Raw genomic sequence first — 17,543 nt, forward strand, 5'->3', positions numbered from 1 at the left:
ACTGCCAGTCTCAAAAGGTCAAGACTGTTATAATTTTGAGACTCCGTTTTTTTGCCCCGCCCATTTCTTCTTTGCCACGCCTCCCATCTCTGTACCAACCCTCTTTGCCTCACCCTCACCACGCCCCCTTGCCTCTGCTAAGTCCCGCCCTATCTCTTCTCTCTCGCCAATGAACCACGTCCACGGCTTAGCAAAACCTCTCAAACGGATGGCTGCTTAACTCATTGCCTCCTTCTCTCTCGCAGTTTGTTTCATTGCCTAATTGCCTCGACATCACGTTCTTGTATTCTGTTCGTGTCGCGATTTTTTTAAAAAAAATCCCTGCTCCTTTCCCTCTCTGAAAAACCTCCGTTTTTTTAGGCAATAGGGCGGACACCGTGCTTGGAAGTTGCAAAGACCTCTCTCGCCGCCCAGTTGCATATTGGGGGATGTAGTCTCTGGAGTCTCCCTCTTGTATCTAGTCTACTGGGAAAGTAGAGGAGTGGAAACTACAATTCCCGGATGCCTGTGCTAACACGAGGGCTCCTGTGCCTGTCCCCTGGCCAGGGCTGCCCTGGGGAGTGTGAATGGTCTTCAGTGGCAGGCACCTGCAGAGGGGGGAGGAGGGGGCGCCGCCGTGGGCTGGGGGGCTTTAGCTAGCCCACCTTTGCTTTTGGTGGCCGAGGGGTGTGTGTGACTCCAGCCTTGTTGCCACAGCTGTACCTCACCCTAGAAGAAGGAGGCAGGAAAATTGGTGGGTAAATGGGTTTAGCTTTCCTTGCATTTTTGGCGTGGAGGGAGTAGAGTCAAGCGGCTTTGTAGCGTTGCCAACTTCAGGTCAGTAAATTCCTGGAGTTTTGGGGGTGCAGCCTAGGGAGGGACCCCAGCAGGGTCTAATGCCATTGATTCCAGTCTCCCAAGTTACCATTTCCTCCAGGGGAACTTATCTCTGTAGTCTGGAGATCAGTTATGATTCTGGGAGATCTCCAGGCCTTATCTGTAGGATGGTAACCATACTTTGGGGACTCCTTGGAGGTTGGGTGGGGCACTTGGAATGGTGTGTTATGTTCTCGGGGAATTACTGTTGGTGTGCTACAAACCTTGTGTGGCATCATAAAAACGTAAGCATTTAATCCTAGCATAAGATTTTGTAGGTTACAGCCCGCTTTAGTTGCAATGAGAGAGGATTCAATCTCTGCTTCTGAAGGGGTGGGCTCTGGGCTGGAGAAACTTATGCTGGAATAAAACTCAGCCTTTGTGGTGCCACAAGACTTCTGTTAATTTCTATTATATTTGTGTTCTTCCTGTTGTTACCTACTCCAGCACATAGCTCTTGCTACATACTCCAGTCTAGTTTGAACTGGTATTTTATTTAGAATGTTTGCACCCCATCTTTCTTGCACTGTTTGCACCCAAGGCAGCTTACAAAGCTATAAGGATAGCTCACAGCTGTTGTCTTGCTTGTCCTTATAGGAATGCTGAAAGAGGTAGAGTGTGATATTCCTATTTTACAAAGAGGAGGCCTGAAGCTGAGACTGTATGTATGGTGTATTGTCGAAGGCTTTCACGGCCGGAGAACGATGGTTGTTGTGGGTTTTCCGGGCTGTATTGCCGTGGTCTTGGCATGCCAAGACCACGGCAATACAGCCCGGAAAACCCACAACAACCACTGTATGTATGGTTTGCTAGATTCAGCCGGACAGTGGATAGTTGAAGGTTCAGTGTTCTGGTTCCTACAGTTCATCATAGGTCTTGCTTGTACCTCTTTTATGAAGAATAAGTTTGGAGGCATTTGCTTTTCTTCTTACCTTACTCTTGTTTTTGCCATTGTTATTAGCTTCTTGGACAGCTTTAACCATGGATATCTTTGGGGATCTCCGACGAATGAACAAACGCCAGGTAAAGCAGAAAGATGCCTAGTTTTGTGTGTAGTAGGTTGCATCTGCAGAATTCCGCAGTGGTTAGTTGGGGCTGGTTCCTGGAGGTCATACATCCTGGATTATGCTCAGTGACTTCAAAACTCAAATAGTGCCAAAATTGTGGGGTGGGGTGGAGGTGGGGGGGGGGGGGAGGAAGAGTTCATTGCACAAAAAAATAATTACAAGGCCAACAGTGCAATCCTAAGCAAAGGTAGTCCTTCTAAGCCCAGTGAACTTACAAAGGTGTAAATCTATTTAGGACTGCACTGTTAACTTTGTAACCAGTAGAAGTTGTGAGAATTTGCTGATAGATTTGCTTGCTGTGCATAATATTTCCCTTGCTAGTTGTAGAATAGTGGAAAGATTTATGTATGTAATTCTACCTCTCGACCATTGGAAATGCTGCTCAGCTCTTTGGCTTCTGCACCAAGCATTGCTGAAGTCTGTCTTATTGTAGAATATTTATCACATTTGAGCACTTGCACTTTTGTATGAATTAAAAATATAAAAATTTAAAAAATATATTAAATATATAAATATGACCTTCAAGGTTTGCAATTTGTTTGAGAGGAGTCTGTCTTTTGTCTGAAGGTCCATAAGCTTGTTTTAAAAATAAATGAAATGTGGGCTTCTCTGGGTGCTGAATTTTGTGTGTATTTTCTGTACTCAAAGGAGTTAGCCGTGTTAGTCTGTAGTAGCAAAAATAGAAAAGAGTCCAGTAGCACCTTTAAGACTAACCAACTTTACTGTAGCATAAGCTTTCGAGAATCACAGTTCTCTTCTTCAGATGTTGAAGAAGAGAACTGTGATTCTTGAAAGCTTATGCTACAGTAAAGTTGGTTAGTCTTAAAGGTGCTACTGGACTCTTTTCTATTTCTGTACTCAAGTGGCACGTTTCTCAAATGCACTCTTTTGGCTTTGCTGCCTCAAAAACGGATGTATGAGTTGCTCTGCCTGTAGAGCAAGATCTAATCTGTCATGGAAGGAAATGGGTTGCTCTGAGCCAAAATTTACTGGAGGCCACATTATGCTTGAGTGCACCATACAATTTGCATATTGACTTTTTTTAGAACGTGGCAGAGGCGGCACTCTAGAAGTTTTGATATATTGTTCACTGTTCAATTTTCTTAATCCCCAAAGTGAGAGGGTGAAAAGGCTGCCTTTTGAAAATCCTGGCCTTTGAGCAAAAGTTGACCTCTGAGAAGAATTCATTTGCTTCCAAAGTTCCATTTGTTTGTTGGTTGGTCTCCAGTTGCAATATGAAACATGGTACAGCTGGGTGCTGGAATCTTTTAAAGAAATAGTTTCTTAGAGATGCTCCAAGGTGCCTCTGGGAGGAAACAAACGTGACCAATGCATTTAAGGTGCTGAGACAGAATACGAAACTCTGGAACTGCTCAAGAGAGACTCTTTTGGCAAGAGAAGGAAGAGAATAAGTAATGAAAGTTATAGGACGCCCCAGTTACCTCCATGGTTAATTCTGTTGAAATAGACAGATGCAGCGTATCGTTGTAGTTCTATGAGTGGGCTTAAATCAGAGCATCAGCCGTTCTTTCTTCATACATTTAAACAATATAAAGGAAGCACATGCTATATTTTAGCTTTTTAATTTTAATATCTACAAGTAAAATTCCAGTAAAAGTAATTTCCACCCTTGTTTGGATGTTACATTTAAACCATACTTGATTTGTCTTTTTCCTAATCAAATATTTCAGTTCCAGTATTTGTTGCTATTGGAATTGAAAAGTAACATGAGGTACTTTTAAAATGCGTTCTCTCCGTAATTGAAAAGAAATATGCTAAATAAAATCATGTTCTATTTTGGGTATTGGGAAGCATTCTGAGGGGTTAAGGAGCAGGTGATTCACAAAACTCGGTCCTTGTCTTAAGAACTTGAGTCAAGTGAACTTATGCGGAAGTTTGCTTGGGGTGAAAAGGTCAGGGGATTGCAAAGTAGGCCACATGTGATGAAGCTGCTCAAACTTACATTTACCTTTCCATCTCCCATCTTGCTTTTGCCTGTTCTGTGATGGCATAGCAGATGTAGGATGATTTGCAAATTGGCTGGAACGATTCCATAACCACTGTGTTGGATACTGAGACCTCTGTGGATCCATTGCAAAACCCACAGTCTGGCTGCTGGACAGTGCAATCCTATGCAGAATGCCTCCTGTTACTCTGCATAGCATTGCACTGTCATTGAGCTCAAAGGTAGTTCACATCTGGATAACTGCCATTTGTGCAGGCAGATAGCTGCACGATCCATCACAGGTCATACACCAGATGTTAGAGCCTCCGTTCTGTCTGATTCATTAGACCCAGCATGTGCATTCAGCTACATGTTATCAAACAAAGTATGAAAAACCCATGTCAAGCCTCACAGTAATATAACAGTTCACACAGAATTTGAATTTGGGTTTGAATTTATTAAACTTGTGATTACATACTAAGCCTTGTATTACTGTGTGAATTGTTATATTACTGTGAGGCTTGACATATTGATTGTAATATACATTATTGGTGTTAGTAGTCTGACGTGGGTTTTTGCTGTTTTTCTTGTGCCATATACCACGTTTCTCTCTTTTTTGATCAAGCAAAGTATGTGCATGCGTGAACTGACCTAAGCACGTGAAACGGTCTTATACTGAATTGGTCTGTCAAGGTCAGTATAGTCGACTCTTATTGGAGGTAGCTCTCCAGGGTCTCAGGCAGTAGAAGGGCATTCCCCTTACCTGCTACCTGACCTTTTTAACTGGAGGTGCTGGAGATTGAACCTGGGACGTTCTGCATGCCAAGCAGTTACATACCACTGAGTATGGCCCCACAAAGAATTGCAATCGCATGACAAAAGCGGATACTGAGAGACCTTTGAACATACGGCCTTTGTTGGCCTGTTGCTGGTTCATGGTTTCAGTCTTGTACCTAGTCAGAGCAGCCTGACTGGCCTAAGTACATCGGAGTTTGTAAGCTAAGCAGGGTCAGCCACCTTTACCGTCAAGGAAGATTGGGGCAGCTGTGCAGAGGAAGGCAATTGTAAACCACCTCTGCTCATCTCTGGTCTTGAAAACCTGATGAGGGCTCGCCATAAGTCAGTTGTGAGTTCGCAGTGCTTAATTATCACCCTGACCTGCATGACCCAGGCTAGCCTGAGCTCTTAGGTGTCTCGGAAGCTAAGCAAGGTCAGCCTTGGATCCTTGGGAGACCACCAAGGAAGTCCACGGTTGTTGCACAGAGGCAGGCAAATGGCAATGGCAAACCCCCTCTCGTCTTTTGATTTGAACACCCTATTGATTTATTTATTTTATTACATTTGTAGCTCGCTCTCCCCGCAAGCGGGGTCAAAGTGGATAACATCTAAGATAAGAACAACCAGAACATAAGATAAATTTGTAACGATTTTACAAATATGAAAACAGTTTCAGAATGCAGTGCTTGATGTCACACAGCCCCTAACATCCAAAAACTCGTGATCAGGAGGGAAGTTCAGTGCCCCCCCCCTCCCGACAGGACACCAGCTGAACAATTTGTCCACATCAGCCACCATGACCACTATGCGGTTGCCTTAAGTTGGCTGTGACTTGATGGTACTTTACACACACACACCCTATAAAAAAACTGTATCAGGTTTGTTATGAAACCAAAGGGAATCTGTTTACCTTTTCATCTTGAAAGACGGTATCTGACCTAAAAGAACCCTGAAAAATAGGGCAGCCTTAAGTCTGGGGCACTGCGCCGTCACCTTCTGCAGGCAGAGTCACTGAATGTCCTACTTTTCCTGCCTGATGAACTACTTTGTTTCTCTCCGAAGATGGCTTGGCCAGTCCGCTCCGCTTCTTGATGCTCCGTCGTTGATTGCCTTGCTTTGTCAATCTCCGTCGCAGCTCTTTCCTCATTATAAAGATACGGCACCCCAGGAAGATTCATAGTGTTGGAAAAAAGCTTTCCAATATGAAGTTTCTCTAATATTTACATCTTCCAAGTTCAGGAGGCCATTCAGATGTCTCTTCTGCCTGAAACTAATAAATTTGAGTTTGCATCACTTGGTTCTTCCTGGACCAGACAATAACATCCATTTTTTAAAAAAATCTCCGTATGCATTCTCCCCAACTCATTTGAAGTTACTTTAAATGTTGAAGTAGGTTAGTAGCTTAGGAGGGTTGCACATGAAAAGTAGAAACTGTACCACTGAGTCACAGCCCTTCCCCAAACTGAGCTCAGCATTTGCAAGGGTTCTCTCATCCGGTTGTCCTCTTCACATGCAGGTCCTCTTTTTCCAAAATGCTTCATTTCCTAGTGCTTGGACTGCAGCAGTCCCATGTAGTTTATGTCAACGTGATGCTCTGAAGATAGGTGGAGATAAATATTTTTGGATTATTCTGGGTGTACAGGTATAACTTCAGAAAATGGGGTATTTGGGTCTTCTGGATGGGAAAACCCACATTTTTGTTTTTAATCAGCTGATTGCACTCCCTGGACTGTTTTCCCTTTCTTGCAGCTCTACTACCAAGTCTTAAATTTTGCCATGATTGTGTCCTCGGCTCTCATGATCTGGAAAGGACTCATCGTGATCACGGGAAGCGAGAGCCCCATTGTTGTCGTGCTCAGGTATGTCTGTGAAGAAATCCTGCATGTCTGGTGTGAGGGGAGGCCCCCGATGTCCCAATTGGAGGGAGACCCCTATCCAAGACACTGGATCTCAGTTAAACTAAGGCAGCAAATATTGGCAAAAGCAAAGAAAGCTTATTTGAGAAAGATAATGCTACGTTCATTCGTAGCTCAATTAAAGTTACAACCTCTTGAGGATCCTTATTATAAGCACTTTAAAACCAAATTAGTTTGCTAAGATTTATGTTACTGCAAAGAATGCCAAATGAATTAATAATGACTGGCCACTTACGTTAAGTGTTGCTAAGTGAGCAAAGACTTGCCCCACCATAGCTGCCTGGCCCATAGATTATTGGTGGCCAAGATTTCGTATTCCCTGATTTCAACATTTTTTTTTAAAAAGGAGAAACTTCAGTGCCCCCGAACTTCAGACATAAACTATTTTCATTGAGTGATTTCTGTATATCTTGACAGGAGCAAATTATTTTTAATTTTTTAAAATACAAATGTACAAAACCTACACAAGAACACATAAAATAAATGAAATATACCAAAAGAATAGACAACACTGTTAGTTCAAGATGGGTAGCCGTGTTAGTTTGTCTGTAGCAGTAGAAAAAAGCAAGAGTCCAGTAGCACCCATAAGACTAACAAAATTAGTGGTAGGGTATGAGCTTTTTATCTGAAGAAGCCCCTGACAACATGCCCCGCCACTGCGGTCAGCTGCAGGTCACAGGAGTGTGCTAGGGCCCTTGCTCCCACTGTTTAGTTCATTGTATGCAAGCTTGGGTTTTTTTTCCAATGACCGATGGTGAATGTCCATACGGTTACAGAGTACAATACTGTTTGAATGTTGAAGTTATTCTTAGTGGAAGAACTATTGCTTTTAGTGGTAGGGGGGGTGTTGGGGAACGGGGTTGGGCACTGGAGAGAATGGGAGTGGGGAGGGTAATAGGGGTTATGTTGACAGGTTTTGTAAGGACAATATTAACGGTTACAAAGGTTTTTTTTATTTTTCACTTTACTATTCTTGGCTAAAGCAATTTATAAAGGTTTTTCTCTGTAATATACTTGGATATTCACTAACATGTTAAAAGCATATTTAAACATTTTTTTCACTAATATTATAACTATTACCATAGGAAAAAAAGATAAAAGAAGAAGAATTATAAGCATTAATGAGCATATAGTAGGAATAATGTCAAGATATATGTTAATACCTGTCTCAGTGACGCCAAATTATTGTACTTTACTTAATCAATGAAGATACATTTGTATATTAAAATATTTTTGAGTTAGCAATATCTAAGTTACTCTAAATGTATGTAGTGGAAAACTTATTTTGTACCACTGGCTATTTTTCTTGACTTTGTAACTGTTTATAAAGCATATTTAAATTTTTAAAAAATTGGGGGTGGGGGGAATGAAATTCAGATCCTGACAATTTTTGGATCATGTATCTTCAGTATCCTATAACTTATTTATTTTCCTTCTGTATTAATAGCAGGCAAAGTACTTTATTTGTAAGCATTTTAAGTACACATGGAGGAGGAGAATCCCTGTCCACAATTCAGGCTGTATAATCCAGTTCATGCCCTCTTGTTTTGTTACAGTGGCAGTATGGAACCAGCCTTTCACAGAGGAGACCTCTTGTTCTTGACAAACTTCCGAGACGACCCCATCAGAGCTGGAGAAATCGTCGTTTTTAAAGTGGAAGGCAGAGACATCCCAATTGTGCACAGAGTAATCAAGGTTCACGAAAAGTAATGGCGCACACTCCCAAATTAAGCACTTTGCACAGTGGAAATATTGTTTGGCCCTTAGCTGTAGAATTTTAGAAGGAACGAATATCATACATTTAAAGAATAACTGGAAGCATAATTTGGCAACAAAACTGAGAGCCAAGCTACAAGAGACGAATTACACAAGGAGGAACATGTGAAGGGAGTCGCAATGTTAGCCGGGAAACAGATTTAAAAGAGATCGGAAGACTTTGTCAATTTCCCCTCTCTACAGAGCCAGAGAGATCTCTGCTCAAGTTTGTTTATTTCCTCTTTGCCTCTTAGAAGGGGAGGTGAAACTGACAGAGCCTTTGGCAAGCAAAGAGGAAATTAACAAACCCTCTGAGCAGAGATCTCCCTGGCTCTGTAGAGAGGGGAAATTGACATAGCCTTCCGATTTCTTTTAAAACTCAATTTCCCTGCTAACATTGCAACTCCCTTCACATGCTCCTCCTCGTGTAATTCATCTCTTGTAGCTTGGCTCTGAGATTAGTAGTACATAGTGACAAAAATTAAAATCATCATTCAACCCTCCCGCCTTTAATAGTGATTGGTACAAAAAAGTACGGTTTGTACCACTAAGGTGACGTATTATAGAAGAGACATAAGATGGTTTCAGTCAAATAGAACTGGTTTTTGTATATGGAACATTAGAATCTGAAGTAAGGTACCTGGAAGGAGTGGGCTGTGGAATGGAGAACTGAATCCCTTTTTATCCTATAGGGTTGATGCTGTCAGCTGGTACGGAGCTTTAAAGAGTAATTCAGCGTCACCTGTGTTACCTTTAGCGCAGTGGAAGCCATTGCCATGTGCCTTCTTCTGACCAATGCTAAGTAAAGATGGCATTCTGAGATCACACGGGTGGAGTCTGTCCCATGCCAGCTTTCTTATGCAATTGCGTGCGGCTCTCTTTGGGGAACTGGATCAGTACTAGCGTAGGAAGAAAACCCACAAGACTCCTTTGACTTCCCAGTTACCCAGAGGAGTGGGGATTAGCCACACTGTGACAGCCCTTGACTCTCTAACAGCACTATCGGAAGGCGCCCTTATATTGTAACTGACAGTGTGGTATGCGTATACGTAGGCTTCTACTGTATATATACCACTTCCAAGTTTAAAAACAGGAGCCGCCATTGCTTGCTTGGGCAAACTTTTTGTTCAGCTGGGCTTGCCAACGGTTCCATAGTCTGTCCCAACTCAAAGAATTAGTGTCTGATTTTAAATTTTGAGCCAATTTTATCAGCTTCTGCTGCGTCCAGACTTTCCTAAATTGCTGTGAGATACTGTTATTACATTGCTTCTTCTTTTTAATTGTGTGCCAAGGCCTCTTTGCCTGGTCTTGATGAAGAATAATTCTTCTTAATAGGCCACGAATCTTCTGTTTTGACTGCAGTATATTAACAACAGGATATGGAAGAAGTGTTTTTTAAAAAATAATCTGTCAGTAAGAGTCACACAGTGAATGCTTCGATATTTATTAAAACTCAGGAAGGGCAGCTTGTTCATGTTGGTATCTAATCTTTGTGTTTTGCAAACATTTGATGCGTGACTTTCAATGAAGGTGCTAATGAATCTGCCCATGCTGTTGGCTTGCAGAGAAAACGGCAACATCAAATTTCTGACCAAGGGCGATAATAATGAAGTTGATGATAGAGGCTTGTACAAAGAAGGTCAGAACTGGCTCGAAAAGAAGGACGTCGTAGGAAGAGCGCGAGGGTAAGAGAGGGCCTGGCCTGCGCTTTGCTTCTTTGGTAATGAAGGACAAGAAGTGCGATTTTTAAATAGGGATATGAGGCACCCTCATGAGATTTTCAGCCTTGCTGCTTCTTTCCTCCTGCCAGAATTGTGGGTATCCACGGAAAGTCCAATCTGCAAGAAGCTGGGCTGGAATTATTTGTGTCGCTATACGAATTCTTGCTTCAGTGGTAGATCCCAGATGTTTTGGACATCTGTACTTCATTCTGAGTTGGATTGCATCACGAGTTATGTAGTCACTGCATGAATTATATTATTCTTGAGTGGTTTTCATCATATTTGTAATCCGTCTCTAGTCCCAGTGAGAAAGGTAGACTATAAATGAAGCTGCTGCTAGTTCTCGTAGAAATGTATTTTGCTCATTTTTGCAACAGGGAGCATGAAGGATTTTTTTTCTTGTCCTGCCTAGTGTAGTTGCTTAACCTAACATTGACTTTGCTTATTTTAGCAATTTTTAACCCTCAGATTCTCAAACTCTGTAGTCATGAGAAACTTGGATTTTTGAAAAAGTAATTGATACTTCCTATTTTAGCAAAAAGATGGGAGCCGCGCAAAAATGTCTTGGAAATTTCCCGCTGGTGATACGTTGCTGATTTGGCTTTCTGGTATAAATGCTGCTTTAAAGTGGTTAATGGTGTTTTTCTTCTGTCAATCAGGTTTTTGCCTTACGTTGGAATGGTGACCATAATCATGAATGACTATCCAAAATTCAAGGTAAGGAAAGATTTCATTTCATTTGTTTACATGCACACCCAACATCCCGTTCTTCCAAACAACTCAAGGCAGCATACGTTAGGGGTTCCCAAATGGTTCCCTTCCAGCTGCTGACTGCACTCAGACTTGCTTGTGGGTGTTATGTGCCATCAAGTCACTTCCACATTACGGTGACCCTATGAATGAATGACCTCCAAAAGTCCTATCAGTGGCAGTCTTGCTCAGGTCATGAAAAGCTGCAGTGTGTGTGTTATGTGCTGTCAGGTCACCTATGGTGACCCTGAGAATGAAAGACCTCCAAAACATCCTATCATTAACAAACTTGCTCAGAGCTTGCAAACTGGAGGACGTGGCTTCTTTTATCAAGTCCAGCCATCTCGTTTTGGGTCTTCCTCTTTTCCTGCTGCCTTCCACTTTTCCTAGCGTTATTGACTTTCCCAGAGAGGTTTGTCTTCTCATGATGTGACCAAAGTACAATAGCCTCAGTTTCATCATTTCAGCTTCTAGAGAGAATTCAGGTTTGATTTGATCTAGAACCCACTTATTTGTCTTTTGGGCCATCCATGGTATCTGCAAAACTCTCCTCCAGCACCACATTTCAAAGAAATCAACTTACTTCCTGTCAGCTTTCTTCATTGTCCAGCTTTCACATCCATACATAGCAATGGGGACAGTTCATTCTTCAACAAAAATGTTTTTGCTGTAAATGAGCTCTAGAGATGATGGAGATTGTACTTGGTAGATTCATCACATTGGTTGAGTTTTGCAACTTGGTAAGTTCTCAAAGGAGGCAGCTCTGAGACTAGATCATTTTGATCTCTACAAAGTGGGTGCAGTCCATTAGCCGCTTGTCTTGCATGCATTTCACAGAAATGAATGGGAAGTGCGAGGTCACAGATAAGCAGCTCATAATAATGTCAATATTGTACAAGTTCCTGGTAGATTGCATTCGGTGTGCAAAATCCTAACACTTCTCTGAGCAACATGTTTGTTTTTTGCAAATGTTGCATCCAGTTTGTATTTCTGAACTGGGCAGGAAGAACCTTGTTCAACAATAATCATCTTATTGGCAATTTATATTCTCAGACAGGGCAACTCGTTTAGAAAGTAACCGTTGTCTTAAAAGAAATTGAAAGCTTAATTGTTGGGCAGTTCTAACAGCCACTAGCAGGCCGTGAAATAGACCTGCCCACCCAACTCTGTTTTAATGGATCTGCATTTCTTCCTTGTTTCATTAATAGCATTGAAGAGCCCCGTGGCACAGAGTGGTAAGCTGCAGTACTGCAGCCCCAAGCTCTGCACACGAACTGAGTTTGATTCTGGCGGAAGCCGGGTTCAGGTAGCCGGCTCAAGGTTGACTCAGCCTTCCATCCCTCTGAGGTTGGTAAAATGAGTACCCCGTTTCCTGGGGGTAAAGTGTAGATGACTGAGGAAGGCAATGGCAAACCACCCTATAACAAAAAGTCTGCCAAGAAAACATCGTGATGCTACGTTCCCCCATGGGTCAGTAATGACTCGGTGCTTGCACAGGGGACTACCTTTACCTTTACCACATTAATAGTATTTCAGTGAGAGTTAAGTTAGTCACATTAACGAGCTGCATTGTATCTTGTAACTATGAGCCTGTGCCTTTCTGGCTGTATTCCTTTTAATAATAGTAATAACAACAACAACTCCTCTTATATACCGCTCCTCTAGATAGATTAATGCCCCACCCAGAGTGGTGAACAAGTCAGTATTATTATTATCCTGTCAATACAGCTAGGGAGCTGGAGCTGAGAGGAGTGGCTTGCCCAAGGCTGCCTGCTGAGCTCATGGCAGTAGGGGGATTCGAACCAGCAGAGTGCTGATTTGCAACTGAACCACTTAACCGCTGGGCTACAGCAGCTTTTGAATCCTGGGTCCCTGGAAACGCATTAGAAATTCCTCAATGAGAAGATCAGCAATGGAACACGATTGGTTCTAAAAATGGCTTGTCATTGATCAACCCATGAGAAGTGTCATTACAGGAGAAATTTTGGGCTTATTTGAGAATTTGAGCTTGATTCATTAGGCGCTCTGCTCATCAGGCTAGGCTGCTGCATCACAGAATGCCCCAGAGTCATCTCCTGCAGCTTGTAGCCGGTCCACCGTCAATGATCTTTACTGTTCTTTAGCAGGTGTAAAAAATTCTCTACAGGTAGGCAGTGCTGAAAAATAAGATGTTTCTCTGTCCTGATTTCAGCAGTGCTAGTTGAGCTCCAATATTTAACAAAAATCCAGTAGTTAGCCAAGTTTTGTGCAATAGAATGCCAAAGAGAAAACTATCCTCGAATCACGTTTTCAGGCAGGTTTTTCTTCTTTGTTTTTGCTCAGCAGAGTTCTTAATACATATCAAGGTTGCCATAGGCAGTGTAAAAATACTCCTGGTTCTTCAGAAGAGCATCTGCAGGTATAATTTTCCCGCACAGCAATGCTGTGATGCTCTTAAGAATTCAGTTTCATTAGCTGTCGGGGCAAAACCAGAACCAGATGTTAGATCTCTAAGCAAGAGATTGCATTTACATGTATAAACCACATGCAGTCCAATCCAGAGCCCAGAATGCTATCCGTTGTATGCAGGTCCCTGCAGATATGGGCTGCCCGGTACACTTCAGATGAGAGTGGAACCCAACGTGTGCAAAAAAAACTGCTCACAGTGAGCATCCTTTCCGATTATATCATTCACTGATTTTGGGTAATGCTCTGCTTTAATTAGCTGTGACATTCCAATTTATGAAAGGATTTATTTTGAAACTACGGGGCCAATCCAAGCACTTCACTGAACAAACTTTATTAATTTTGTAATGTATTAATTAAAATATTTATACCGCACCTTTATCTGAAGCCTTCCTCCAGCTTAATTTGGAGGATGGGTGGATCCACTCCAGTGTATCGTTTCGAAGATGCACTTTGAAATCAGATACATCTATGCAGTAATCCTCTGTACATTTTTTTCACAGTATGCTCTCCTGGCGGTAATGGGTGCATATGTACTACTGAAAAGAGAATCATAAAAGAAGATGGAATTGCCTTGCACGACTCTGAACATAAACCTACAAAGATATACTAATATATTTGAGATGTCTCAGTGTCTTTATATAACTCTTTGTGGTGTGCAAAATGATATTGTCTTGTCCAAATGAATTGTCCTGTTCATGCCACAATCCTAAAAAAAACAAAAACAACCTTCTGTGGGTTAGTCGAATTGATTTCATTGAGATGTGGCTGCAACTTTTATAGATTACAGTGACATTATGTTTCTTTAACCATGTTGTTTCAGTTTCTTAATGTTTTGCTGTTAATCCAGAGCAATGCAAAATTTGGCGCGGGGAGCGGGGAGATGTGTGAAATATGATCATTTTGGTCTTTGTTGGAAGGGTTGGTTTAAAATTGCTGCGTTTGGAATATGAAGCAGATCTTCAATGTATGGGCATGATTAACATAGAGATCTAAAACACATAGAGATCTAAAACACAAGATGATCAAAGGGACCCGTTCGCTCAGCTGTTCTTTCTCTTCCACCCACCCCCGTGCCCCTCTCCAATCAAGGTGACCCATGCTTTCGTGAGCCGCACTCTTTTGAATGAGTCCATTCATGTCCCATTATGATTCTGGGCTTTTTGTAAATAGGTTTGCTCAGGGCTTTTTTTCTGGGGAAAACAGCTGTGGGAACTCTCACCCAGGGCAACTCCTGGGAGGAGGTGGTGTGCCTCTTAATACATGTATGCGCGCACAGCATGCATGCACTCCTGGGACTGCATGATGTCACTTCCAGGAAGTGACGTCATCATGCAGGCATGGCCGCCCCGGGAGTGCTCCTGTGCTCCATGGGGGATCCGATTCGGCCCAGAACAAGCTGCTGCATCACGGGGGGAGCACTCCCCCGCCTGGAAGTGGCCGCATCTGGGCCATTTCGGGCCCAAATTGGGCTAAAACGGGCCAGAAATGGCCCGGATTGGCCTGGAACGGGCTGCTGCCACATGGAGACCATTCCCTGCCGGGCAGTGGCCAAATCCTGGCCATTTTGGGGCCTGATCCTGGCCATATTGGGCCTGAAATAGGCCAAAAATGGCCAGGATTGGGCAGCTACTGGGGGAGGTAGTGTTCCCCCACCCGACACAGGCCCAATCCCGGCCGTTTGGAGCCCGATCTTAGCCATTTTGGTCCCAAATGGGGCCAAAATTGGCCAAAGGGGCTCTAAGTAGCCAAAACTGGGCCACTGCCCTCAGCAGAGACCTGATCTTGGCTGGTTCGGGCCTGGTCCTGGCTATTTCAGGCCAAATCTTGGCCATTTTGGGCCCAAAATTGGGCCCAAAATGGCCAAAAGGGGCCCAAAATGACCAGGATCGGGCTGTTGCTGGGTGGGTGAGTGTTCCCCCGCTAGGCAGGGACCCAATGCTGGCCCTTTCGGGCCTGATCCTGGCCATTTGGGGCCTGAATTGGGCCAGGATCGGGCCCGAATCAGGCCACTGCCGAGTGGCGGTGGGTTCCCCCACCCAGCAGCGACCCGATCCTGGCCATTTTGGGCCCTAAATGGGCCCCAAATGGCCAGAACAGCCCTGAAATGGCCTGGATTGGGGGCCAAACCAGCCTGGAACGGGCCACTGCCGAGTGGGGAAACCCTCCCCCTCCTGACACCAGCCCGATCCTGGCTGTTTTGGCCCTGATCCAGGCCTTTTGGGACCCGAAATGGGCCCAAAATGGCCGAAATGGCCTGGAACGGGCCACAGCCAGGCAAGGGAACACTGTTTCGGGTCGTTCCGGCTCAAAAAAACCCATGGGTTTTCTATGTGTAAGTTGCAAAGTGAACTGTTTTACAAGAGTAGCGTTATCAGCGCAGGCTTTCTTAAGCAAGACCGTGTGAAGATCTTGGCCCACTTTCCAAGATGTGATCCTTGTGTTAAGTTCCTTGAGTGAAATTGAACAATTCCTTCATTAGAGGTGGTAACCCATTCTCTCAACTGAGCCCATGGCCCAGCGTGGTGGAGTGCTCTTATCACTGGCTAGCTTATTTGTATGTATCGTCTTGTCAAACAGTCAAGAATGGCTCTTGATAAAAACGGTCATCCTATGTATCCATCCAGAATCACTTCCCTATTTCTGTACACACCTTATGTGAATGAGTTAATGAGTGCCTCTAATACTGTACTGTCTGTGAGCTCTGGAAACGGTTCACCTACATCGACTGAGAAGTTGGAGCTGCTTCCATGGTTACGATTTATGTTGGCTGAGGTTATTCTCAGGAGTAAAATACTGTTCTTTAACGGCCCGTTCACAAACCCAGAAATAGTCGTTCGAAGTTATTGGTGGATTCTGTGGCGAGATGCTTGCTTCACAAGCAGGCACACGTATATAAGTCTCCCCAGATGTTGTATTTCATTTTGAGGAGTGCCCTTGGGGAGCAATCCTGTTCAGTAAAAATCCTAGTATACAAAGGGACCCCAGGGGATGTGCAGAATGGGATTGCTGCAAGCTGTTGGCAAAAATGGAAGTGCAAGGAGCTGTCCTGGAAAGAGGAGCAGCTCCAGACCCCTGCCCCCTTTGCGCATGTTTATGCTGCAAGCATAAACCAATTTTAACTGCTGCAGCTTGTTCCAAGCGTCCCTAAGGAATATAATTTTGTAACCGTGCTGGGCATTTTCTGCTAAAATCATTTCTCACATTTAGAGTCTGCCTTCAAGGCCCACCCTTGGCTTTTAGCAACCCTTTCGTGGCCTTAGAGATGTCACTTTTAACAATGTGGATTTTTTTTTCTCTTCAGGAATATGGTTGCCTTTTTGCAAAGCCATGGTTGTAAACGTGTCATTTCCATGAATCCATCTGCCTTTACAGACCAAGAGATTGCTGTATCAACATTCACTAGGTTTCTTAGAGGACCTGTAAGACATGTTCAATAAAAAAACAAAATTCTGTTGGATCTTACAGTTATTTTGATTAATAAATACAGTATCCCAGGAATATCTCCTTCCTTGTCTTATCATTCTATGCAACAATATCATCATTAAAAGACTGTCTTGTTTTATGACTCGCTCTTTCTTTCTCCCCCACCCCCATGCAGTTAATTGTACTTGTTAATTGCAATCATTGAAGGTACGAAACTACCTTATACCTAACCAGACCTTTGGTCCGTCAAGGTCTATATTATCTCCAATACAGCTCTGCAGGGTCTCAATTGGAGGTCTTTTGCATCACCTGATCCGTTTTATGGGAGATGCCGGGGATTGTACCTACCGATTCCATCCAGTTAGGTTGGATCTAAAGTAGATACTTCCTCAGGTATAAGAGTCACCATCCACGGAGCGCAGTTTTCTTGCTTCCCCAACATTCTGTTCCTTGGGATCCCCAGCAACAGGATTCTGGAGGGGCATTGTGGGCTACTGCAGGAAAGGAAAGGGCAGGAAAATTATGCTCTTAGTGGATCCAAATCGTGCGGTACGTGCACCCCCCCCCCCCAATCCTCTGCACAGAGGAGGGTTGCAGACGGGGATTTGCTGTTTGTGATGGGGGGACTGGATTCTCCTGGGCTTTTTGAGCTGTGCTACTGTCTGGGGCAGGGCAAGGTTGTACTTTGACCCTCTTGCATTTGTGGGGGTTATTTCCATCCATCAAGGAACTGAGGAAATCTATCTCTACCTAACCTTATTATCTGTAGTATTGAACATGGAAGGAAAAAAGGCTGTTTTCATGATGTAAAATGGGGGAAATACTCTTTAAGTGCCCATTGCAGGTCTCATGTTCATAGAATCATAGGGTTGGAAGGGACCTCCAG

The 17,543-nt window shown here is 43.4% G+C and overlaps 1 protein-coding gene across 2 annotated transcripts; it reads left to right on the forward strand.

Annotated features, from left to right (window-relative positions):
- Window positions 1-533: 533 nt before the first annotated feature.
- On the forward strand, window positions 534-16,796 carry SEC11C (SEC11 homolog C, signal peptidase complex subunit). 2 transcript variants are annotated; one of them, XM_054986628.1, is made up of 7 exons: window positions 534-816; window positions 1,817-1,878; window positions 6,394-6,503; window positions 8,117-8,266; window positions 9,881-10,000; window positions 10,696-10,753; window positions 13,735-16,796. In XM_054986628.1, exons 2-7 carry the CDS (start codon window positions 1,837-1,839, stop codon window positions 13,786-13,788), a joined length of 534 nt encoding a protein of 177 aa, XP_054842603.1. In that variant the 5' UTR covers window positions 534-816; window positions 1,817-1,836; the 3' UTR covers window positions 13,789-16,796. The 2 variants fall into 2 exon arrangements, with proteins under 2 accessions (XP_054842603.1, XP_054842604.1); XM_054986629.1 differs by having other exon boundaries at window positions 534-733.
- The last annotated feature ends 747 nt before the right edge of the window (window positions 16,797-17,543 follow it).

The sequence above is a fragment of the Eublepharis macularius genome, chromosome 8 (assembly GCF_028583425.1).
Source record: "Eublepharis macularius isolate TG4126 chromosome 8, MPM_Emac_v1.0, whole genome shotgun sequence".
In the NCBI taxonomy this organism is placed as follows: Eukaryota; Metazoa; Chordata; class Lepidosauria; order Squamata; family Eublepharidae; genus Eublepharis; species Eublepharis macularius.

Bases quoted from the DNA above. Each gene is read 5' to 3' on its own strand.
- SEC11C (XM_054986628.1), top strand. From the start codon at position 1,837: ATGGATATCTTTGGGGATCTCCGACGAATGAACAAACGCCAG. The intron at 10,001-10,695 runs GTAAGAGAGGGC...TCTGTCAATCAG, and splicing joins GTCGTAGGAAGAGCGCGAGG to GTTTTTGCCTTACGTTGGAA. The intron at 10,754-13,734 runs GTAAGGAAAGAT...TTTTTTTCACAG, and splicing joins ATGACTATCCAAAATTCAAG to TATGCTCTCCTGGCGGTAAT.